Source organism: Cetorhinus maximus, chromosome 7, assembly GCF_964194155.1.
Source record: "Cetorhinus maximus chromosome 7, sCetMax3.hap1.1, whole genome shotgun sequence".
Taxonomy (NCBI): domain Eukaryota; kingdom Metazoa; phylum Chordata; class Chondrichthyes; order Lamniformes; family Cetorhinidae; genus Cetorhinus; species Cetorhinus maximus.
The window spans coordinates 3015382-3040422 of record NC_135885.1 but is presented as its reverse complement, the minus strand read 5'-3'; the positions used below and the strand labels follow the sequence as shown (position 1 = coordinate 3040422).

The following is a 25041-nucleotide window of genomic DNA, read 5'->3' as shown; positions in this document are numbered from 1 at the left end:
TCCTGTGATCACACACTATCTGCACGTTCATGGAGTGGGAGCCCTTCCTGTTGATGAAGGCACTGGGCTCACCTGCTGGCGCCTTGATGGCCACATGTGTACAGTCTATAGCACCCTGGACACGGGGGAAGCCAGCAATCGCTGCAAAGCCTCTGGCTCACTCAGCCTGGCTGGCTTCATCCATACGGTAAAGAATAAAGGTCAGTACCTGTCTGAACAGAGCTTCTGTCACCAGCTGTGGACAGTTGATTGGGACACTCCACACAGATCCCCCACTGACCCCTGGAAAGAGCCGTAGGCATAGAAGTTAGGACCACTGTGACCTTCAGAGCCACTGACATGGGGTGTCCACCCCCACAGTCAGAGCTGATCTCAGGCCCGATCATCTGGAAATGGAGGTCACTGTCTCCAGGGAGTCATAGTCTCCTTCGGCATTGCACCTCGGACATATTGAGGTAGCTGCATCACTGCCTGTAAACCCTGGCAGCAGGATAGTGGCATCTTCTGCAGCCACTTCCACCCTGGGCTACCTGCTGGCCCTGCCCCCCTTGTGCCTGCGCCTCTCCTCCCACAGGACCCTCCCCTGGAAGCTGCATTGGGACACCCGGCCTCCTCTCCCTTCTGCCCCTCTCTTCCTAATAAATAATATAGGAGGGTAGATCAGTAAGTTCGCGGATGACACGAAAATTGGTGGGGTGGTAAATAGTGAGGAGGATAGCCTTAGATTACAGGAGGATATAGACGGGCTGGTCAGATGGGCTGATGAATGCCAAGTGGAATTTAATGTGGATAAGTGTGATGCACTTGGGCAGGACAAACAAGGCACGGGAATACACGATGAATGGTAGGACCCTGGGAAGGACCGAGGATCAGAGGGACCTTGGTGTGCATGTCCACCGATCCCTTAAGGTAGCAGGACAGGTAGATAAGGTGGTTAAGAAGGCATATGGGATACTTGCCTTTATTAGCCGAGGCATAGAATATAAGAGCAGGGAGGTTATGCTGGAACTGTATAAAACATTGGTTAGGCCACAGCTAGAGTATTGCGTGCAGTTCTGGAATCCGCATTATAGGAAGGATGTGATTGCACTAGAGAGAGCGCAGAGGAGATTTACCAGGATGTTGCCTGGGCTGGAGAGTTTTAGTTATGAGGAGAGATTGGATAGACTGGGGTTATTTTCCCTGGAGCAGAGGAGATTGAGGGGGGACATGATTGAGGTGCATAAAATTATGAGGGGCATAGATAGGGTAGACAGGAAGGAACTTTTCCCCTTGGTGTAGGGATCAATAACCAGGGGGCATAGATTTAAGGTAAGGGGCAGGAGGTTTGGAGGGGATGTGAGGAAGAATTTTTTCACCCAGAGGGTGGTGGGAATCTGGAACTCACTGCCTGAAAGGGTGGTAGAGGCAGAAACCCTCATAACATTTAAGGAGTATTTGGATGTGCACTTGCGATGCCACATGGCAACAAGGCTATGGGCCTAGTGCTGGAAAATGGGATTAGAATAGTTAGGTACTTGTTTGACCGGCGCAGACTCGATGGACCGAAGGGCCTTTTTCTGTGTTGTAAACCTCTAGGACTCTATGGCTCTAAGTTCTTATTGAGCTCAAAGTCAAATTTTGTTTTATAATCGCTCCTACGAAACTCACTTGGGCAATTTATTGCTTAAAAGGCATTAGGTAAAGGCAACTAATTGTTGATGTGGTGATAGTGTCTATCTTTTCAGCTGAGTGACTGGAGTAAGGTGCGGATGATGAGCATGTCAGGGGAGCAGCCAATGAGCTATGGGTCTAGTTTGGTTCCCAATAGGGGCAGATTGCGATAAACAATCTGTGACTGGCCTGTTTCAGTCAGTCAATAGGATAACAACAGTCCCCATGCCCCACAGGGACCTTAACGTGAGCTCATTACAGAAACATTTCTGACAGATTTGAAAGGTGCTGGGTGATGCTGATCTCCCTTTACTCGCAATCAAATGTCTCTCCGCACTCTCCTGTGATCCACCATGAGCTCTGACCTCGATGTCTCCAGTCAGCAGATTCTGCATTTGAATTTCAGTCAGGGTCGGGGTGTGAATTTTCCTCACTCTGTCTCTTCAGAAATCTCGGTAACGCCTCAAAACCCTTTGTATCCAATGAATCACTTTCAATGACATCAGGTGAACTTCATGTTCTGCACAGCCAGAAACCCGATTACCAAAATTTATGTTGCTGTCCAGTAAATATTATCCTGGACACTGTGGAGAACTCTCCTACTCATCGCTGAAATAGTGCCTGGCATTTCGGAGAAAGCAGATGGGAACCTCCAGTTATCCTCTGACAGTGCAGCACTCCCTCAGTACTGACCCTCTGACAGTGCAGCACTCTCTCAGTACTGACCCTCCGACAGTGCAGCACTCCCTCAGTACTGACCCTCCGACAGTGCAGCACTCCCTCAGTACTGACCCTCTGACAGTGCAGCACTCCCTTAGTACTGACCCTCCAACACTGTGTGGCACTCCCTCTGTACTGACCCTCTGACAGTGCAGCACTCCCTCAGTACTGACCCTCCGACAGTGCAGCACTCCCTCAGTACTGACCCTCCAACAGTGCAGCACGCCCTCAGTACTGACCCTCCGACAGTGCAGCGCACCCTCAGTACTGACCCTCCGACAGTGCAGCACTCCCTCAGTACTGACCCTCTGACAGTGCGGCACTCCCTCAGTACTGACCCTCCGACAGTGCAGCACTTCCTCAGTACTGAGACTCCAACAGTGCAGCACTCCCTCAGTACAGCCACTCCGACAGTGCAGCACTCCCTCAATACTGACCCTCTGACAGTGCGGCACTCCCTCAGTACTGACCCTCTGACAGTGCAGCACTCCCTCAGTACTGACCCTCTTACAGTGCAACAGTTTGTATTTTATCCTTAAGTCTCTTGAGTTGGTCTTGAACTCACAATGTTCTGACTCAGAGACAGGAATAGTTCCCACCGAGCCACAGCAATACTGTGACCTACTGCGCAACCATTGGAGAATGGAACACATTCAGTGTGAAATAGTGGAGTGGGAGGAGCGAGAACAAATTTCACAAGGGACTCAGTAGTTGGCCTTTTACAGTGAGACTCGCTCTTTAATTCAAATGCTCTTACAATTGGTCAAAATGCTGTTGCGCTCCATCCGTCAAGGCTCACTCACTGCTGTGTTCAGGGGTTAATACTGCACGCTCCCCGCTCCTGGTCTCTCACCTCCTCAGGATTTACATTGTTCTCAGTCCAGCTCACTGTGAGTCACTGAGCTCAGGTTCCCAACACAGGCCGGCTCTCAGTCAGCCTCCACCAGAACCTCCACTCACCCCTCGCATTCTCAAACACACTGAGGATGTGGGGGGGGTGGGAGGGGGCAAGCTGAAGAAAGCAGGATTTAAACAAACCCGTGAACGTGGCGGTGAGGTTCGGGCTTGGAGCACACACTTTATGTTGAGGGATGACAGTGTGGAGAAATAGAACTCCGTTTCAGATACTCAATCCCAGCATCGAACACCAGTGAGATACAGAGTAAAGCTCCTTCTACACAACCTCCTTCACTGACTGTTTATGAATTTAGTGCCACATGAGAGAAGGTTTGGAACTGAGCTCAGAATGTCCAAAACTCATTTCGTGAATCACAGCAGAGATATCCATCGCCTCCTCCTGGGCTGGTTTAGAATGTCAGCTCCCAGAGATCAAAGGCTTGTGTCATTCTCACTGCCCAATCCAATCCCCTTTACACCAGGTTCACAGCACAGAAACAGGCTATTCGGCCCAGATAGTCCCTGCTGGTGTTTATCCTCCTCCCAACCCCTCTTCCTCTCACCCTATCACCATATCCTTCTGTTCCTTTTCCCATCATGTGTTTGTCCAGCTTCTCCTTAAAGACATCTGCACTATTCACCTCGAGCACTCCCTGTGGGAGCGAGTTCCACATTCTCAACATTCTCACCACAAGAAGTTTCTCCTGAATTTCTGGTTGGATTGGATTTGATACCAATGGCCTCTAACTTCTGACAAATGGAAGCATCTTCTCTGTGTCTACCCCTTCGTATCAATCCCCTCCGTAATTTTAAAGATCTCTATCAGGTCACCCCTCAGCCTTCTCTTCTCTACAGGGTTTCCAGTTTTTCAGATAATGATAACCTCTCAATTCTGATCTCACCCTGGAAATCTTTGTTAAGCCTTTAATCTAGTGTCTCTATCGTTTTTTATAAAGTAGGGACCAGATTGGTGCACAGTTACTCCGAATGTGGTCCATCAAGGTTCAATACAAGTTTAACATAACTTCCCCATCTATCTCGAAATAAGTCCCAGTGCTTCAGCTTTCTTTCTGGCTTCAGTAACCTGCGTCACTACTTGTACAGATTTGTGTATCTGTACCCCTGGATCTTGCTCCTCTTTTACCCCATTTAGCCCCTTATTGCTCGTACCAAAATGTACCAGCTCATCTTTATCTTTATTGATGTCCATTTGATCCCTATATCCTCTGGTTTCTATTTTACAGCCAGTTTGCGATCCCATTCTGCTCACCTGTCCCAACCAGAAATGCTCTGAGCTTCCTCCTGAGTCCAAGAAATCCAAATATGTTACATCCTTACACCCCACTCCTTCTAATGCTTCAATCCCTACAAACTAGACATAAAAGTAAAAGACAAAAAACAGAAAGTGCTGGAAAAACTCAGCAGGTCTGGCAGCCTCTGCCGCGGGAGAGACTGAGTTAATGTTTCAGGTCAGTGACCCTTCCAATAGAACTGGGAAAAGTTAAGAGATGTGATAGGTTTTGAGCCCTGGGGGAGTGACAAAGGAATGCGATAGGGTGAAAGGCAGGAAAGGATCGTATCTCTCACTCCAGCCGATCACAGACATTCCTTTTACCCTCGTCACACACACCCCCCCAACCCCCAGGGCTCAAAACCTATCACATCTCTAACTTTTCCCAGTTCTGTTGAGGGGTCACTGCCCTGAAACATTAACTCCGTTAGAAGCTGCCAGACCTGCTGAGTTTTTCCAAGCATTTTCTGTTTTTATTTCAGATTTCCAGCATCCGCAGTATTTTGCTTTTGGATAAAGAAAAAACCAAGAGTTTATTTGAGTTAATGGTGCGATAGCATTTACTGAAAGATCATTTGCTGTCTTCCTTACGTTAGATAATAGCGATGAGATTAGCGAGTTAGACTGTAATAATGCTGCGGCAGAGGGCGTGCAAAGTGTTTTCACTTTATTGTCCAGCAGACCCGCTGGGGAGAGTTAAATTCCCAATCTCGGTTCTCAGCGATTCATTCTCCTCCGCTCAGTCCTTCTCCTCTCCTGGCTTGTTGGAGTCTCCTCCGTCCTTCTCGGCGGAGGGAGCATCGCCTGCCCCGGGCCCCGGGTCTGGGTCAGAGGAAGCGCTGGCCCCCGCCCCCTCGCTGGGGTAGGGTGGACAGTCTTCGCCATCCTCCTCCTTCCCGGCCGCCTGGCTGGCTGGGGGAGGCTCGAGCCCCTCGTCCGAGTTCTGGTGGACGGTGACCTTGAAGGACGACTTGGGGGAGTCGGAGTCCAGTTCCTGGTCGGCCTCCTGGAAACGGTTCCGCGCCCCGAGGATGTATTTGCCGAGGACGGCGGTGGCGTCGTTGGATTTGGTGGCGCTGCTGGCTGCGCCCATGCTGTACCGTAACCGCTTGATCTCGGACTGCAGTCGGCCCACAAACTTGCCCAAATCGGTGAGGCGATTGCCGAGGTCTGTAATAGAAAGTGTGAGCTTGTAAATTCTGCGTCACCTACCGGAAGACCCGGACTCCCCGAAGGGCATCGGAGCCCATGAAATCTGTTCGAATCGTAGTCGCTTGCTCTCATGTACGACATGTGGTGGCAGATTCGTGCACAGCAAGATCCCACAAACAGCAAAGTGGCAATGACCACGTGATCTGTTTTTACTGATGGAAATGGAGGAGTAACTATTGGCCAGAACACCAGCAAGGACTCCTCTTCCATTCGTCAAATAGTGGGTTTGGGGTCTTTTTGTGCACCTCAGTTAAGCGTCTCATCCACACTCCCTCAGCACTGACCCTCTGACAGTGCGGCGCTCCCTCAGTACTGACCCTCCGACAGTGCAGCACTCCCTCAGTACTGACCCTCTGACAGTGTAGCACTCCCTCAGTACTGACCCTCTGACAGTGTAGCACTCCCTCAGTACTGACCCTCTGACAGTGCAGCACTCCCTCAGTACTGACCCTCTGACAGTGTAGCACTCCCTCAGTACTGACCCTCTGACAGTGCAGCACTCCCTCAGTACTGACCCTCTGACAGTGCAGCACTCCCTCAGTACTGACCCTCTGACAGTGCAGCACTCCCTCAGTACTGGCCCTCTGACAGTGCAGCACTCCCTCAGTACTGACCCTCTGACAGTGCAGCACTCCCTCAGTACTGACCCTCCGACAGTGCGGGGGTGGCGATCGGCTTCCTGACCACTCCCCGCCCGCCCCCACCGAGCTCGCACGCCAAGGGCAAAATCCTGCCCATAAAGACGGATAATTAGATTTTTAATAAAGTGAGCGTTGGTCCTAGAGAGAGTGAATCTGGGGAATTAATAATGGAAAGTAAGGAGATGGTGAATGAATTAAACAGGTATTTTGCCTCGATCTTCACTATAGAGGACACCAGAAACATTCCGGAAATAGCTGTAAACCAGGAAATGGGAGGGAGGGAGGAACTCGGGGAAATTACAATCGCCGCGGAAGTGGTATTGAGCAAATAGTTGGAGCTGCGGGGCTGACAAATCCCCAGGTCCTGATGGACTTCATCTCAGGGTCTTGCAAGAAGTGGCCAGTGGGATAGTTGATGCAATAAAAACGGAAAATGCTGGAAAACCTCAGCAGGTCTGACAGCATCTGTGAAGAGAAACAGAGCTAACGTTTCGAGTCCAGATGACTCTTCTTCAGAGCTGAAGAGGTGTCCTGCGGACTGGAAACATTTGCTCTGTTTCTCTCTCCACAGAGTCTGTCAGACCGGCTGAGTTTTTCAAGCATTTTCTGTTTTTATTTTATATTTCCAGTATCCGCAGGGTTTTGCTGTTATACCGAGATAGTTGATGTATTGGTTCTAATTTTCCAAAATTCCCTTGATTGGTGGAAGGTTTCATTAGATTGGAAAATAGCAAATAGAACTTCTTTATTCAAAAAGGGAGGGAGACAGAAAACAGGAAACTATAGGCCACTTAGCTTAACATCTGTCATAGGGAAAATGTTAGAAGCGATTATTAAAATGTTATGAAAGGGCACTTAGAAAAATTCAAGGCAATCAGGCAGAGTCAACATGGTTTTGTGAAATGGAAATCATGTTTAATGAATTTATTGGAATTCTTTGAAAGAGTCACATGTTTTTTATTATTCATTCAGGGGATTTGAGCTTCACTGGCTGGACCAGCATTTATTGCCCATCCCTAGTTGCCCCTTGAGAAGGTGGGGGTGAGCTGCCTTCTTGAACCGCTGCAGTCCATGTGGTGTAGGTACACCCACAGTGCTGTTAGGAAGGGAGTTCCAGGATTTTGACCCAGCGACAGTGAAGGAACGGCGATATATTTTCAAGTCAGGATGGTGAGTGACTTGGAGGGGAACTTCCAGGTGGTGGTGTTCCCATCTATCTGCTGCCCTTGTCCTTCTAGATGGTAGTGGTCATGGGTTTGGAAGGTGCTGTCGAAGGAGCCTTGGTGAATTCCTGCTTTTCATCTGCACATGTGCTTTGGATAAAGGGGAACCGGTGGATGTACTGTACTTAGATTTCCAGAAGGCATTTGATAAAGTGCCACATCAAAGGTTATTGCAGAAAATAAAGCTCAAAGTGTAGGGGGTATCATATTGGTGTGGATAGAAGATTGGCTAGCTAACAGGAAGCAGAGAGCTAGCATTAAAGGGTATTTTTCTGGTTGGCAGGATGTGATGAGTGGTGTGCCACAGAGACCAGTTCTGGGTCCTTAACTTCTTACAATTGATATAAATTATTTGAATGACGGGACAGATGGTATAGTTTCTAAATTTGCAGACGACACAAAGGTAGGGAAGTAAGTGGTATAGACGATGTAAGGAGGCTACAAATTGACATACACAGGTTAAGTGAGTGGGTAAAGGTCTGGCAAATGGAGTATAATGTGGGCAAATGAAAGAAGCTTATTATCTAAATGGTGAGAGATTTCAGAGCTCTGAGATGCAGAGGGATCTGGGTGTCCTGGTGCATAAATCACAAAAGGCTAGTATGCAGGTACAGCGGATAATTAGGAAAGCTAATAGAATGTTATCATTTATTCGAGGGGAATTGAATACAAAAGTGGGGAGGTTATGCTTCAATTGTGCAGGGCACTGGTGAGACCACAGCTGGAGTACTGTGTACAGTACTGGTCTCATTTAAGGCAGGATGTAAATGCGTCAGTTCAGATTGATACCTGGAATGGTGTGGGGGGGTGGGGGGTGGCGTTATCTTAAGAGGAAACGTTGGACAGACTGGGCCTGTAACCATTGGAGTTTAGAAGAATGAGAAGTGATCTTATTGAAACATATAAGATCCTGAGGGGATTTGAAAGGGTAGATACTGGAGGGATGGTTCCCCATCTGGAGTAAGAGCAGGGAACACAGGTGTGAAGATGAAGTTTTTAAAAATGTTTTGGGGACATGGTGGTATTCTGTAAAGGAGGACCTTTGTGTGTGTGTGTGTGTGTGTGAGTGTGTGTGTGTACGTGCATGTGTGTCATTGTGTGTCTGTGTGTGTGTGTCTGTGAGTGTGTGTGTGTGTGTGTGTCCGTGTATGTGTGTCTGTATGTGTGTGTCTGTCTGCATGTGTGTCTGTGTGTGTGTGCGCCTGTGTGTGTATGTATGTGTCTGTGTGAGAGTGTGTCTCGGTGTGTGTGTGTGTGCCTGCGTGTTTGTATGTGTTTGTGTGTGAGTGTGTCTGTGTGTGTGTCTGTGTGTGTGTGTGTCTGTGCGTGTGTGTGTTCATGATTAAACTGGGGGAAGGTTCATAGAGACAGCTTGTCTGTGAGAGCTGAGAGATATAAGGGTAAAGGGGCTAGAGGCGTGCATTTGTAATGAGGAGCTATGGTGAAGTTGGATTTATAAGTAAATAGATTGGGTTTTAAAAATTTGCATTCGGAGATAGGTAGGAACTTGGCTTTGCAGCTGTTAAATTTCAAAGTGGAGTTTAAGGGACTTTTACAACTTACAAAGATTTCATAAGTAAACAAAGGAAGGTTGTTAAATTTTATTTGACCTGAAAGTGGAGGCAACAGGGAATCGTGAAAGATTTTTATATTTTGGAAAAGTTGAGTTCAAAGAGGTGCTGAGGACAATGGAATCTTAGATGAAAGGAGAAAATGATATTTAAGGAAAGATTTTGAGCTGAGTTGTGGTGGCTGTGTGGGAGATGTTCTGAGACCAGTTCTGTACTGAGAGAAGGTGTGAAATCTGAAACAGTCATCCAGTCAAACCAGAAAAGTCTTTGTTTCAGAAAGCGGTTTGTTTTCTGAACTTTTTTGGATTTCCACAGCAGAGTGGGAGTGTTTGAGGGGTCGCCTGGTACATCTTTACTAAAGTAACAGCAGTTTTGTCTCAGGGTAATATTACTGGATTTTTATAGTTAAAAATCTTTAAGGGAGTTGTTGCCAAGTAGTTTACTTGTGTGTTCTGACCAAGTGGGTTTCTTGAGGGGTTTGTTTTGTAAAACTGTTTCAACTGTGTGACATTAATCTTGTGTGCTTAAGTCTTTTTTTCTTCCTGTTAATAAATCTTTTAATGTTTTAAAATCCTAAAGGTGTTACTGGAGTTCTATGCTTTTGGGGTCAGTAGCTTTTTCTCCTCGTTTTCAAAATACAAAAGAAAGGTTTATGATCAGTAAGACAGGTTTTCCTCTGGGATCTGACTTGCTCAGCAAATAACATCAGCTGTGGTTGTAACACTGTTTAAAAATACGAGGTCTCCCATCTAAGATGGAGATGAGGGGAATGTTTTTCTCTCAGAGAGGTGTGAGTCTCTGGAACTCTCTTCCCCAGAGAGTGGTGGACGCAGGGTCATTGAATATTTTTAAGGCTGAGTTAGATAGATTCTTGATTGACAAGGGAGTCAAAAATTATCGGGGGTAGGCAGAAATGTGGAGTTGAGGCCACAATCAGATCAGCCATGATCTTATTGCATGGGAAAGCAGGCTCAAGGGGCCATGTGGACTACCTGTGCTCCTAATTTGTATGTTTCTATGTATGCCTGAGGCTGTGGGTGACTGGCAGCTGCCATGGGAGAGGTGGGTGGTGCTGCTATGGTAGGTCGGAGACTGCGAGGGCGCCTGAAGATGGAGGTGCTCTCTGATGACTTTTAAATGTTTAACAATAAACTGAGGCCACAGATGTGAAGCCATGAGTGTGGAGGGGTCAGCCGCTCATTGGAAGCAGCTGTGAATCTCTGATCACCAAGGATCCGACGATTGGGGAGTGTATGAGGCCTTGCTGCACTCCCCCCCACCTTACCTCCCTCACCCTGAACGGCAGCTGGGGGGGGCACATAACAGGGAACAATCAGATTTCGGCCCCAGGGGAGGGGACTTCCTGCACACCATTGAGAAGATCCCAGCAATGTCAACAACCTGCCCCCAGTTAGGTGCTTATTACCGCTAATTTTGACCTGCTGGACTGGGGGCCTTTGCCCCTCTGAACCCTCCCTCTGGTGAGAATGCGCAAGAAATGGAAATGGTACCCGGCTCATCGCTCACCTTTCCAAAGCTGCCTCTTTACGTCTCCGAGGAAGCCCCAACGCAGCTGATAAGATTCCGCACCCCCTGACCCTCGAACCCCCCACACCCTGTCCTTCACTCACCTTTCCTCTGTTTCTCTGCAAACTCCTGCCGTGATGTTTCGATATACCTCTGCACCAGGGTTTTAATCACCTGCAATCGGTAGGAGGCTCTGCTCCCAGTTTGGCCACAGTCACCACTCAAAGCTGTGTTAGCCTGAGAAAAATAAAATATTACATTTATATAGCACCTTTAACCATACCCAGGGCCTGAGTTTTGCCTTTGGCGGGCGTGCCCGATGGAATGCTCAGCGCTGCCGGGGTGGGGGCAAAGACATCACTGCGGGCGTGGGCGAGGGTTGGAGAGAGCTCTCTAAAGGCAGACTGCTGCCTCAGGGAGCTGCAGACCTGCAAATAATGAAATGAAGCACTAAAATTCAGCAAAAAAATGTCCATGCATCACAATCCAGCACCTGAAAGCACACTTCATAAAAATGCTGTTCCCAGATATTTTTTCTTGTTTTAGTTGCTAATGGAGATTCCATCCCGCCCTTGGATGAGGCTTCATGACAAATGTAAAGTCCACCTGGCCAATTCGCCTGTCTGCCAACTGTAAGGTCGCACGGGCCACGTAAAATCGCAGACAATTGCGCCATTAATGGGCTTAATTATCCTCTTAATTGTCGGCAAAGCGCACTTCTGACTTTTATGCCCAACACCTTCTCATGCACTTGCCCACAGGACATACATTAAGCCCCGTGTGTGTGGGACCCGTACCCCAGTGAGAGTCAGTGTGTGTGGGACCCGTATCCCAGTGAGAGTCAGTGTGTGTGGGACCCGTACCCCAGTGAGAGTCAGTGTGTGTGGGACCCGTACCCCAGTGAGAGTCAGTGTGTGTGGGACCCGTACCCCAGTGAGAGTCAGTGTGTGTGGAACCCATACCCCAGTGAGAGTCAGTGTGTGTGGGACCCGTACCCCAGTGAGAGTCAGTGTGTGTGGGACCCGTACCCCAGTGAGAGTCAGTGTGTATGGGACCCGTACCCCAGTGAGAGACAGTGTGTGTGGGACCCGTACCCCAGTGAGAGTCAGTGTGTGTGGGACCCGTACCCCAGTGAGAGTCAGTGTGTGTGGGACCCGTACCCCAGTGAGAGACAGTGTGTGTGGGACCCGTACCCCAGTGAGAGTCAGTGTGTGTGGGACCCGTACCCCAGTGAGAGTCAGTGTGTGTGGGACCCGTACCCCAGTGAGAGTCAGTGTGTGTGGGACCCGTACCCCAGTGAGAGTCAGTGTGTGTGGAACCCATACCCCAGTGAGAGTCAGTGTGTGTGGGACCCGTACCCCAGTGAGAGTCAGTGTGTGTGGGACCCGTACCCCAGTGAGAGTCAGTGTGTATGGGACCCGTACCCCAGTGAGAGACAGTGTGTGTGGGACCCGTACCCCAGTGAGAGTCAGTGTGTGTGGGACCCGTACCCCAGTGAGAGTCAGTGTGTGTGGAACCCGTACCCCAGTAAGAGTCAGTGTGTCCCATACCCCAGTGCAAGTCAGTGTCTTAAATAAAAAGCTCCAAAGGAAGTATTGCCTTTATCACTTACAATTGATGTTGGCAGAGGGGGATAATCATTATTCTTCTTGGAGCTTACACAACACAACTTTCGAAAAAGCCACCTAGAGTGAAGAAAGATTAATGATAAATACTGCACAGAGCCAGATCCTATGAAAGACTAATTCACCTGCATTTGCTTGAGGAATCAAGGCTGCCTGTGGAGGATTGGAGAGCTTTCTGTTCTTATACTGTGAAATGTAATGGGAGTAATTGCAGACTCACTGACCATAATCTCCGGATGCTCCTGAGATACTGTGGCTGTGCCAGAGGACTGGAGCATTGCAAACGTTACATGCTTGTTTGATAAAGGATAGAGCTACAGGTGGTCAGTTTAATCTTGGTGGTGGGGAAGCTTCTAGAAATGATAATCTGGAACAAAATTAAGTCACTTGGATCAATGGGAACAAAGCCCAGCATATCAGTGCAAAGGATAAGGATTCAAATACTTATTTGTAACAACCTTCAGCCAGAAGTGCCGAGTGGATGATCCATCTCGGCCTCCTCCGGAGGTCCCCAGTTTCACAGCCAATTTGATTCACTCCACGTGACATCAAGAAACGGCTGAAGGCACTGGATAGAAACATAGAAACTAGGAGCAGGAGTAGGCCATTCGGCCCTTCAAGCCTGCTCCGCCATTCATTATGATCATGGCTGATCATCCAGCTCAATAACCTGCTCCCGCTTTCTCCCCATAACCTTTCATCCCTTTCGCCCCAAGAGCTATATCTAACTCCGTCTTGAAAACTTACAATGTTTTGGTCTCAACTACTTTCTGTGGTAGCGAATTCCACAGGCTCACCACTCTCTGGGTGAAGAAATTTCTCCTCATCTCAGTCCTAAATGGTCTACCCCATATCCTCAGACTGTGACCCCTGGTTCTGGACTCCCCCACCATCGGGAACATCCTTCCTGCATCTACCCTGTCTAGTCCTGTTAGAATTTTATAGGTTTCTATGAGATCCCCCCTCATTCTTCTGAACACCAGTGAATATAATCCTAATCGACTCAATCTCTCCTCATATGTCAGTACCGCCATCCCAGGAATCAGTCTGGTAAACCTTCGCTGCGCTCCCTCTATAGCAAGAACATCCTTCCTCAGATAAGGAGACCAAAACTGCACACAACATTCCAGGTGTGGTCTCACCAAGGCCCTGTACAATTACAGCAAGACATCCCTGTTCCTATACTTGAATCCTCTGGCTATGAAGGCCAACATACCATTTGCCTTCTTTACCGCCTGCTGCACCTGCATGCTTACCTTCAGCGACTGGTGTACGAGGATACCCAGGTCTCGTTGCACATTCCCGTCTCTCAATTTACAGCCACTCAGATAATAATCTGCCTTCCTGTTTTTGCTACCAAAGTGGAGAACCTCACATTTATCCACATTATACTGCATCTGCCATGCATTTGCCCACTCACTCAGCTTGTCCAAATCACACTGAAGCATCTCTGCATCCTCCTCACAGCTCACCCTCCCACCCAGCTTTGTGTCATCTGCATATTTGGAGATGTTACATTTAGTTCCCTCATCTAAATCATTAATATATATTGTGAATAGCTGGGGTCCCAGCACCGATCCCTGCGGTACCCCACTAGTCACTGCCTGATACTAGATACTGCAAAGGCTACGGGCCCTGACAATATTCCGGCAATAGTTCTGAAGACTTGTGCTCCAGAACGCGCCGTCCTTCAAGACAAGCTGATCCAGTACAGCTACAACTCACTGACGGACAACACCTCTTTGTCCTTTTGTCTGTGACATCTTTTGGTTATCTCCACCTATCACTGGCCCTCTATCCAGCTCTACCTGTCCCACCCCCCCCTTAAACCAGCTTATATTTCACCTCTCTTCTATTTTTACTTAGTTCTGTTGAAGAGTCATTCGGACTCGAAACGTTAACTGTGTTCCTCTCCGCAGATGCTGCCAGACCTGCTGAGTTTTTCCAGGTATTTTTGTTTTTGTTTTGGATTTCCAGCATCCGCAGTTTTTTGCTTTTAGTCTTAGGCTGAACTTGTCAGTGGCTGAACCTCCAATCACAAATTCTCTTTAACCAACACTTCCACCTCTACATCATTCAGCTTCCCCTCCGTCTCAACTCTTCTGCTGCCCCCATCCAGGTCTTTGTTAGCACCAGACTTGGCTACTCTAACACTCTCCTGCCTGGTCTCCTACAGTCCAGCCTCCTTAAACTAGAGGCCATCCAAAGGTCTGCTGCCTGTATCCTTACTCGCACCAAGTCCTATTCACCCATTACCCACTGTGCTTGTGGGCCTACACTGGCTTCTGGCCCAATCGCGTTTCATTTTTAAAGCTCTCATCCAATCACTTCCAAATGCCTCCATGGCTTCACCTCTCCCTATCTCTGTAATCTCCTCCAGCCCCAGAACACTCTGAGATCTCTCTTCTAATCCTAGCTTCTTAAGCATCCCTGATTGTAATGACTCCACCATTGGCGGCCGTGCCTTCAGCTGCCTGGGTTCCAAACTCTGGAATTCCCTCCATAAACCTTTCCCTCTCTCTAGCTGTCTTTCCGCCTTTAAGTCGCTCCTTAAAACTTATTTCTCTGACCGAGATTTTGGTTATTGGCCTGATATCTCCTTCTGGGACTCAGTGTCCAATTTTGTTTGCTAATTGCTCTTGTGAAGCACTTTGGGATGGTTTTACTATGTTGAGGAGTTATAGAAATATAAGATGTTGCTGTTGAATGTGGTTACGAACATACGAACATATGAACAAGGAGCAGGAGTAGGTCACTCAGCCCCTCAAGCCTACTCCGCCATTCAATAAGATCATGGCTGATCTGACTGTAACCTCCCACCTACCCCCTTTCACCCATTTGTTAATCAAGAATCTATCTAGCTCTGCCTAAAAAATATTCAAAGTCTCTGCTTCCACCGCCTTCTGAGGAAGTGAGTTCCAAAGACTCATGACCCTCTGAGAAAAAATTTCACCACATCTGTTTTAAACGGGAAACCCTTTATTTTTAAACAGTGACCCCTAGTTCTAGTTTCTTCCACAAGAGGAAACATCCTCTCCACATCCACCCTGTCAAGACTCCTCAGGATCTAATATGTTTCAATCAAGTCGCCACTTACTCTTCTAAACTCCAGCAGACACAAGCCTAACCTGTCCAACCTCTCTAGACAATGAGGCACCATCTGATGTAAATGGTAGGACACATACCTGAGCATATAAAAGAAGGATTTGGGTGTTGGGATGATGTTGAAGGGAACAGGCAATGTGAGGCCTTCCCGGAAATAGCAAAGATAGAGCTTTGATCTGGCAAACTTCCATTCAACATCGGCATCGTCCTGGAAACAAGGGATAGGAGGAATGTAAAGTTGCTTCTGGGCACAATACATAGATCCCACTACAGTGAACAAGAATATCCTAACTGAAAATTTTTCAAATAGAGGAAAAGGCTGTTAGACAATTTCCCCAATCACTTCTACACAGATACTCACCAAGTACAGCACGGGGTTAGATACAGAGTAAAGCTCCCTCTACACTGTCCCCATCAAACACTCCCAAGGCAGGTACAGCACGGGGTTAGATACAGAGTAAAGCTCCCTCTACACTGTCGCCATCAAACACTCCCAGGACAGGTACAGCACGGGGTTAGATACAGAGTAAAGCTCCCTCTATACTGTCCCCATCAAACACTCCCAAGGCAGGTACAGCACGGGGTTAGATACAGAGTAAAGCTCCCTCTACACTGTTCCCATCAAACACTCCCAGGACAGGTACAGCACGGGGTTAGATACAGAGTAAAGCTCCCTCTACACTGTCCCCATCAAACACTCCCAGGACAGGTACAGCACGGGGTTAGATACAGAGTAAAGCTCCCTCTACACTGTCCCCATCAAACACTCCCAGGACAGGTACAGCACGGGGTTAGATATAGAGTAAAGCTCCCTCTACACTGTCCCCATCAAACACTCCCAGGACAGGTACAGCACGGGGTTAGATACAGAGTAAAGCTCCCTCTACACTGTCCCCATCAAACACTCCCAGGACAGGTACAGCACGGGATTAGATACAGAGTGAAGCTCCCTCTACACTGTCCCCGTCAAACACTCCCAGGACAGGCACAGCACGGGGTTAGATACAGAGTAAAGCTCCCTCTACACTGTCCCCATCAAACACTCCCAGGGCAGGTACAACACGGGGTTAGATACAGAGTTACACTCACTGCTCCAAGCAATTGCTTAAACTCACCTCAATCTTTTGAAAGGAGTTTGTGATCATAGCGACTAACATGTTGAGTAGCACTATCACCATGACGATTGTGAAAATCCCATACAGAACCCGTCCTACAAATTCAGCAACCACATAATCCGTTAGGTCCACTGATGTGGGTTCCTCCATTCCAAACATGGTCCAGAAGAGGAATTGTAAAGTGCCATTAAAGCTGGAGCAAGAGACATGAAGCTTCTATTAAACTCAGGCAAAGAACAAACACTGCAGCTCCCGATATTCATTAGCCAATTGCTGCTGGGTAACAGTGCGATCATTACATATCAGAACATCCTGATCGAGAGCTGGGGGCTGGAGAACAGAAATCAGCCAGTATTCTTGGCCCTGATTGCTGCCAACTCTGAGTCAGTGCATGAGTGTGTATGAGTGTGTATGAGTGTGAATTAGCATGTTTGAGTGTTGGTCAGGTGAGTGTGTGAGAGTCTTTGGGTGAGTACATTTGTGAGTTCCTGTGTGTGTGTTTCTGAGTGAATGAGTGTGGATGGGTGAGTCTGTATGCTGTGAGTTAGCACGTGTCTGTGTATAACTGTGTGTGAGTGCTTGTACATGTGTGTGTGTTTGAGTGAATGAGTTTCGGTATGCGAACGTGTGTGCGAGAGAGTGAGTTTGCGTGAATGAGAGTGAGTGTGAGAGTATGACTGTCTGCAAACATGAACACGTGTGACTGTGAGTGTTTGAGTATGTGTGAAAGTGTGTATGAATAAGTTTGTGTGTGTGTGTTTGCGTGTGTGTTTGTATGTGAGTTTTGATTGTGTGTGTGTTTGAGTATGTGTGTGTGTATGTGTGTATGTGTGTGTGTCTGATTGACTGTGAGTATGTGAGTTTTGTATGTGTGTGACTGAGTATACATGAGTGCAAATCTTGTGTGTGTTTGACTCTGTGTGTGTGTGTGTGTGTGTGTGTGAACATGCGTGTCTTAATATACCTGTGTATGTGGATGTGTGTTTCTTTTAACGCTATGCTTGTGCATATGTGTGTATGTGTGTATGTGTATATGTGTGTATGTGTGTATGTGTGTATGTGTGCATGTGTATATGTGTATATGTGTGTATGTGTATATGTGTATATGTGTGTATGTGTATATGTGTGTATGTGTATATGTGTATATGTGTGTATGTGTATATGTGTGTATGTGTGTATGTGTGCATGGCAGATTACAGACAATTGGTAAAGAACCAGAGGGAAGGATTATTTTTACACAGTGAGTTATGATCTGAAATGCACAGCCTGAAAGGGCAGTGAAATGTATCTGAGCATGATGGAAGTACAATGATCAGCGACACACATGAACAGGAGACCATTCAGCCCCTCAAGCCTGTTCCATCATTCAATTAGATCATGGCTGATCTCTATCTTAACTCCATTTACACACCTCGGTTCCATAATCCTTAATCCCTTTACCCAACAAAAACCTATCAATCTCGGTTTTGATGTTTTTAATTGACTCCCCCAGCCTCCACAGCTTTTTGGGGAGTTGGGGTTGTGGGGGTGGGGCATCGATCCTATGAAATCCTTGAATCATCTTAAAAACCTCGATTCTGTCATCCCCTAATCTTCTAAACCGAAGGGAATACATGCCTGGCCTGTGCAAGTTTTATAATTTAACCCTTTCAGCCCCGGGGTCGATCTGGTGGTGAATCTGAGCTGCTCCCCCTCCGAGGGCAATATATCCTTCCTGAGGTGCGGGGCCCAGGACTGGACCCAGTTACTGCAGATGGGGTCTGATAAATTTAACATAATTTTCACTCCTTTGTATTCCAGCCCTCTTGAGATAAAGGCCAATATTCCATTAGCCTTTTTAATCATTTTTTGTACCTGTTCACTAGTTTTTAATGATTTTCGGACCCTTAAATCTCTCAGCCTCTTCACAGTTCCTAGCTTCTCACCATTTAGAAAATACACTGATTTATCTTCCTTGGGTCTAAAGTGGATGACCTCACACTTCCCCACATCGAATTCCATCGGTCACACTTCTGTCCACTCGCTTCATCTGTCATTGTCCCTTTACAACTTCCTGCTTTAAGACTCTGAAGTGGTTTGACAGGGTGGACGCTGAGACTGTTTCTCCCTGACTGGGGAATCTAGAACACAGGGGCACAGTCTCAGGATAAGGGTCCGATCATTTAGGACTGAGATGAGGAGAAATTACTTCCCTCAAAGGGTTGTGAATCTTTGAAATTCTTTACCTCAAAGAGTTGTGGATGCTCCATTGTTGAATACATTTAAGGCTGGGATAGACAGATTTTTGGTCTCTCAGGGAATAAGGGATATGGGGAGCGGGTGGGAAAATGGAGTTGAAGCCCAAGATCAGCCATGATCGTATTGAATAGCGGAGCAGGCTCGAGAGTCTGTATGGTCTAGTCTTGCTCCTATTTCTTATGATCTTTACATTCTTACACTCTCACATACACTGTTTTTGGTGTCATTTAAATTAGTGCCACCTGCAAACTTGCAAACTCTCCATTCCTTTATCCAAGACCTGTCCAGCCTTTATAAATAGACTGAAAAGCTGAGGCCCCAGTACAGTTCCCTGGGTCTCTTGCCACATCCTGTCAATTCTAAATACACACCCATTTATCCCTACTCTCTGTCTCCTACTTCCTAACCAACTCCCTACCCATGTCAATCAATATCCTTCAATTCCACGCACTCTCGTTTTGTTTCTCATATGGAACTTTGTCAAATGTTTTCTGGAAGTTCATATAAATAACATTCATAGACACTCCCTTATCTACCATGTTAGTCACATCGTCAGAAATGCAACCAGGTTCATTAGGCAAGTCCACCTGTTAGATATTCATGCTGACTGACATACACACCAATTACACAATGCATAGGATTATGTGCCTAGCATCGAAACAAGACATTTGGCCTCACAGATCTGTGCTGGTATTTCTGCTCCACATGAGTCTCCTTCCCTCCCTCTTCCTCTCACCCTGTCAATATATCCTTCTATCCCTTTCTCCCTCTTGTGTTTATCCAGCTTCCCCTTAAATTCATCCACACTATCTCCCTGGGTAGCGAATTCCATATTGTATCCATTATCTGGCTAAAGAAGTTTCTCCTGAATTCCCTATTGGATTTTTTAGTGACTATCTTACAATAACGGCCATGGGTTTTGGCCCCCCACCCCCCACCCAACAAGTTGAAACATCTTTTCTATATCCACCCGATTGAACCCTTTCATCATTTCAAAGACCTCTATCAGGTCAGCCCCCAGCCTTCTCCTTCTCAGCCTGTTCAATCTTTCCTGATTGGTTTATCCTCTCATTCCCGGTATCGCCCTCTCCAATGCCTCTCTATCCTTTTTAGAACATGAAGACCAGAACTGTGCCCAGTATTCCGAGGGGGTTGGTCTAACCAAGCTCTGGCAGAAGTTGAACATAACTTACGAACATATGAACATGGACCTGGAGTAGGCCTCTCAGCCCCTCAAGCCTGCTCTGCTATTCAATAAGATCATGGCTGATCTGATTGTAACCCCCCCGTCTATCCCTGATAACTTTTCACCCCCTTGTTAATCAAGAGTCTATCTAGTTCTGCCTTAAAAATATTCAAAGACTCTGCTTCCACCGCCTTTTGAGGAAGAGAGTTCCAAAGACTCACAACCCTCTGAGAGAAAAAATTTCTCCTCATCTCTGTCTTAAATATGCAGCCACTTATTTTTAAACAGTGACCTCTAGTTCTAGATTCTCCCACAAGAGGAAACATCCTCTCCACATCCACCCTGTCAAGACCCCTCAGGATCTTAAAGGTTTCGATCAAGTCACCTCTTACTCTTCTAAACTCCAGTGGATACAAGCCTAGCCTAACCAACCTTTCCTCATAAGACAACCTGCCCATTCCAGGTATTAGTCTGATAAACCTTCTCTGAACTGCTTGTAACGCATTTACATCCTTCCTTAAATAAGGAGACCAGCACTGTACACAGTTCTCCAGATGTGGTCTCACCAGTGCCCTGTATAACTGAAGCAGAACCTCCCTACTTTTGTATTCAATTCTCCTCGCAATAAACAATAACATTTTATTATCTTTCCTAATTACTCACTGTACCTGCATACTAACCTTTAGCAATTCAGGAACTGGGACACACAGAATCTCTGGAGTCTCTGAATCTCAGAGCTCTGCAATCTCTCACCATGTAGATAATAAGCTTCTTTTTTATTCTTCCTGCCAAAATGGACAATCTCACATTTGCCCAATTCATACTCTATTTGCCAGATCTTTGCCCACTCACTTATCTTATCTATGTCACTTTGTAGCTTCCTTATGTCCTCTTCACTACTTACGTTCCCACGCATCTTTGTGTTGTCAGCAAATTTAGCAACTATACCATCTGTCCCTTCATCCAAGTCATTTATATGAATTGTAAAAAGTTGAGGCCCCAGCACTGATCCCTGTGACACACCACTCATCACATCCTGCCAACCAGAAAAACCCATTTATGGCTACTCAATGTTTCCTGTTATCTAGTTAATCTTCTATCCATGCCAATATGTTACCCCCTACACCATGAGCTTTCATTTTACACAATAATCTTTGATGTGGCACCTTATCAAATGCCTTCTGGAAATCTAAGTACAGTACATCTACCGGTTCCCCTTTATCCACAGCACATGTGGATAAAGAACTTCGCTGCTTTTCAATTCTGTTTCAATTGAAATGAACCCTAAGTGTTTGGTTTGCTATTTTAAAATGGCCTATTAGCCCAGGTTATTATTTTAAATGATCTATGTATCTGTAACCCAGATCCCTCAGTGCTGTGCCCCAGGGGCTATGGAATCACCATACTCTTTCTATTGTTCACTATTGGGGAATGGGGTGTGTTCACAGAATCCGGATCTGTATCCTGAAATTACTAAGTAGCTGCAAATGGGGCCAAATGAGATCTGTAGAGAGTTCTAGAAAGTTCTTGGAGTTCCCATACTTTCCAAGCCGTTCCAGGTCAAGGTAATGGACGTAGATGTTATTGATCCCACAGAGGAAGGCGGTCAGGATGATCATCAGCAAAAACATGAACCTGGAACAGGGCAAAGAAGAAGAAGTTTTTATATCCTCCTCAAGGAGAAGATGGTCCAAGGCACATCCAGCAAAGAGGGAGCCAGGATGCACACTGCATTGATGAGAAAGTGAGTAGGTGGGATTGGGGGCTATGGGAAGAAGGAGGGATTGAGGGGTGTGGGGAGAAGGGGGGATTGAAGGATATGGGGAGAAGGTGGGATTGAGGGGTATGGGGAGAAGGGGGGATTGAAGGATATGGGGAGGTGGGACTGAGGGATATAGGGAGAAGGTGGGATTGAGGGGTATGGGGAGAAGTGGGGAGTGAGGGGTATGGGGGGAAGGTGGGATTGAGGGATATGGGAAGAAGGTGGGATTGAAGGATATGGGGAGAAGGTGGAATTGAGGAATATAGGGAGAAGGTGTGCAGGTCTATGGAAGTGAGGGATTTTTTAACAATTCAGAAGCTTCATCTCTCCCCAAGCCCAGGACTAGTGATTGCTGCCCTGACACAGGAACAATACTCAATCCCAGAATATTCCCGGGGATCAAGCTCCGAACCTCATCATGTCATCGATCATCCTCCCAATGGAAATCTGCAGCGTTCCGAGGGTCTCGTGAGCTGGTAGGATGGATGTCAGTCGGGCAAGGCTCAGCATACTGGTGATTGCAAATAACACCTCTGCCACCATTTGTGGGTCCTCTTGTTTCCATTCATGCCGGTCTGGAAAGGAAACCATACCCCATTCCATCAGCTACACAGAACGCTGAGACCCAAGTCACAGAATCACAGAATCACAGAATCACACAGTACAGAAGAGGCCCTTCGGCCCATCGAGTCTGCACCGACACATGAGAAACACCTGACCTACCTACCTAATCCCATTTACCAACACTTGGCCCATAGCCTTGAATGTTATGACGTGCCAAGTGCTCATCCAGGTACTTTTTAAAGGATGTGAGGCAACCCGCCTCAACCACCCTCCCAGGCAGTGCATTCCAGACCCTCACCACCCTCTGAGTAAAAAAGTTTTTCCTCACATCCCCCCTAAACCTCCTGCCCCTCACCTTTAACTAATGTCCCCTCGTGACTGAACCTTGAACTAAGGGGAACAGCTGCTCCCTATCCACCCTGTCCGTGCCCCTCATAATCTTGTACACCTCGATCAAGTCGCCCCTCAATCTTCTCTGCTCCAATGAAAACAGCCCAAGTCTATCCAACCTCTCTTCATAACTTAAATGTTTCATCCCAGGCAACATCCTGGTGAATCTCCTCTGCATCCCCTCCAGTGCAATCACATCCTTCCTATAATGTGGCGACCAGAACTGCACACAGTACTCCAGCTGTGGCCTCACCAAGGTTCTATACAACTCCAACATGACCTTCCTACTTTTGTAATCTATGCCTCAATTGATAAAGGCAAGTGTCCCATATGCCTTTTTCACCGCCCCACTAACATGCCCCTCTGACTTCAGAGATTTATGGACCCACACGCCAAGGTCCCTTTGTTCCTCAGAACTTCCTAGTGTCATGCCGTTCATTGAATACTTCCTTGTCAAATTACTCCTTCCAAAGTGTATCACCTCACTCTTTTCAGGGTTAAATTCCATCTGCCACTTATCTGCCCATTTGACCATCCCGTCTATATCTTCCTGTAGCCCAAGACACCCAACCTCACTTTTAACCACCTGGCCAATCTTTGTGTCATCCGCTTTCCCTGGTTATCCTCTTCCCATTGATATACTTATAGAATATCTTGGGATTTTCCCTACTTTTACCAGCCAGAGCTTTCTCATATCCCCTCTTTGCTCTCCTAATTGCTTTCTTAAGCTCCACCCTGCACTTTCTGTTCTCCACTAATGCCTCCGCTGATTTGCTCCCCTTGTACCTGCCAGAAGCCTCTCTTTTCCTTCTCATCGTAACCTGAATATCTCTGGTCACCCATGGTTCTCTGGGATTGTTACTCCTTCCTATCACCCTAGAGGGAGCATGTTGAGCCTGTACCCTTCCCATTTCCTTTTTGAACACCCCCCACTGTTCCTCTGTAGATTTCCCCACAAGTAGCTGTTCCCAGTCTACCTTGACCAGATCCTGCCTTATTTTACTAAAATCCACTCTCCCCCAGTCCAAAACATTTTTTAGCAACTTGTCGATTTCTTTGTCCATAACAAACTTAAACTGTACCACGTTGTGGTCGCTATCACTAAAATAGTTAAGGAAACCATTTATTGAAAGCTGCATGACTTCCACCGTAAAGATACATCAAGTTTTTTTTTATTTTTTCATGGTGTCAATATTAAGACCAGCATTTATTTCCCATCCCTAATTGCCCTTGAACTGAGTGGCTGGTTTGGCCATTTCAGGGGGCAGTTAAGAGTCAATCACGTTGCTGTGGGTCTGGAGTCACATGTAGGCCAGACCAGGTAAGGACGGCAGATTTCTTCCCTAAAGGGTGAACCATGTTGGCTTTCATAACAACTGGTCATTGTTTCATGGTCATTTTAATTCCAGATTTATTAAATTTAAATTCCACCAGCCACCATGGTGGGATTGGAACCCATGTTCCCAGAGCGGTCAATCTGAGCCTCTGGATTGCTAGTCCAGTGACATTAGCACCACATCACCGTCTCCGCACAACTCGCTTTCTAACAGGGTGTACACTACAGCAGTTCCAAAAGGCAGCTTGAATCTCCTGCAGGGAACGAGGGTAGACGGGCGAGGGAGGGAAGAGGGAGGAGGGAGTCTATATCTCCCAGCAGGGTGGGATTGCAGAAATGTTGAGTGCTGGCACCGAGACCCTGTGTTCCTGTGGTAAAAAGCAGGATATTGGAATGTGATGTCATCAGGTATCAAACACCATGAAATGGGGAAAGCAGTTATCAGAAAATTAGAAAGCAGGAAATCGATGTTATTAATACACATTTACTGGGGGAATCCCCTTTGTGCTTACAGTGTTGGACACTGTTTTGAGCTTTGCAAGCACAGCCTGGTTGGCTACAGTCAGTACCTTGCCTGTTGCACATTACTCATGTACCATATTCGTGTGATAGGCGGGTGAAGCTAGCTGTTTCACTCTGCAGCAGCAACACGAGCGGTGTTCACCACTTACAGGATGCTGCCACCAAGTCAAAAAGACATTCTGCCTATCACACAAATGAGCAATGTGGTATATGAATTTCAGTGCCGGTGTGATGCTGGGTATGTAGGCTGTACATCCCAAAGACTGGTAGGTCATATCAAACAGCCTGTCCCTTCTGCTGTTTGCAACGGGCAGGGTACAGACCGAACCCAACCAGCCTGGGCTTGCAAAACCCAAAACACAGTGTCCAACATTAGATGTGATTCTGCAATTGGACAACATTTGCTAAATAATCCTCAATGTGCAAGAATTACGCTGACAACCAATTTAAGGTTGTCAGTTGG

The 25041-nt window shown here is 47.0% G+C and overlaps 1 protein-coding gene across 1 annotated transcript in view; it reads right to left on the bottom strand.

The window, feature by feature from the left end:
* Positions 1-5096: 5096 nt before the first annotated feature.
* LOC144682529 (short transient receptor potential channel 2-like) overlaps positions 5097-25041 on the bottom strand; it is a 50692-nt gene continuing 30747 nt past the window's right edge. The window contains exons 7-13 of the mRNA XM_078544948.1: positions 22179-22341; positions 21547-21639; positions 16581-16773; positions 15546-15673; positions 12348-12420; positions 10840-10972; positions 5097-5731 (exon numbers count right to left, since the gene is read on the bottom strand). Of these exons, the coding sequence (XP_078401074.1) occupies positions 5301-5731; positions 10840-10972; positions 12348-12420; positions 15546-15673; positions 16581-16773; positions 21547-21639; positions 22179-22341 (1214 nt within the window). The 3' untranslated portion in view covers positions 5097-5300. The remainder of the gene's footprint in view (positions 5732-10839; positions 10973-12347; positions 12421-15545; positions 15674-16580; positions 16774-21546; positions 21640-22178; positions 22342-25041) is intronic.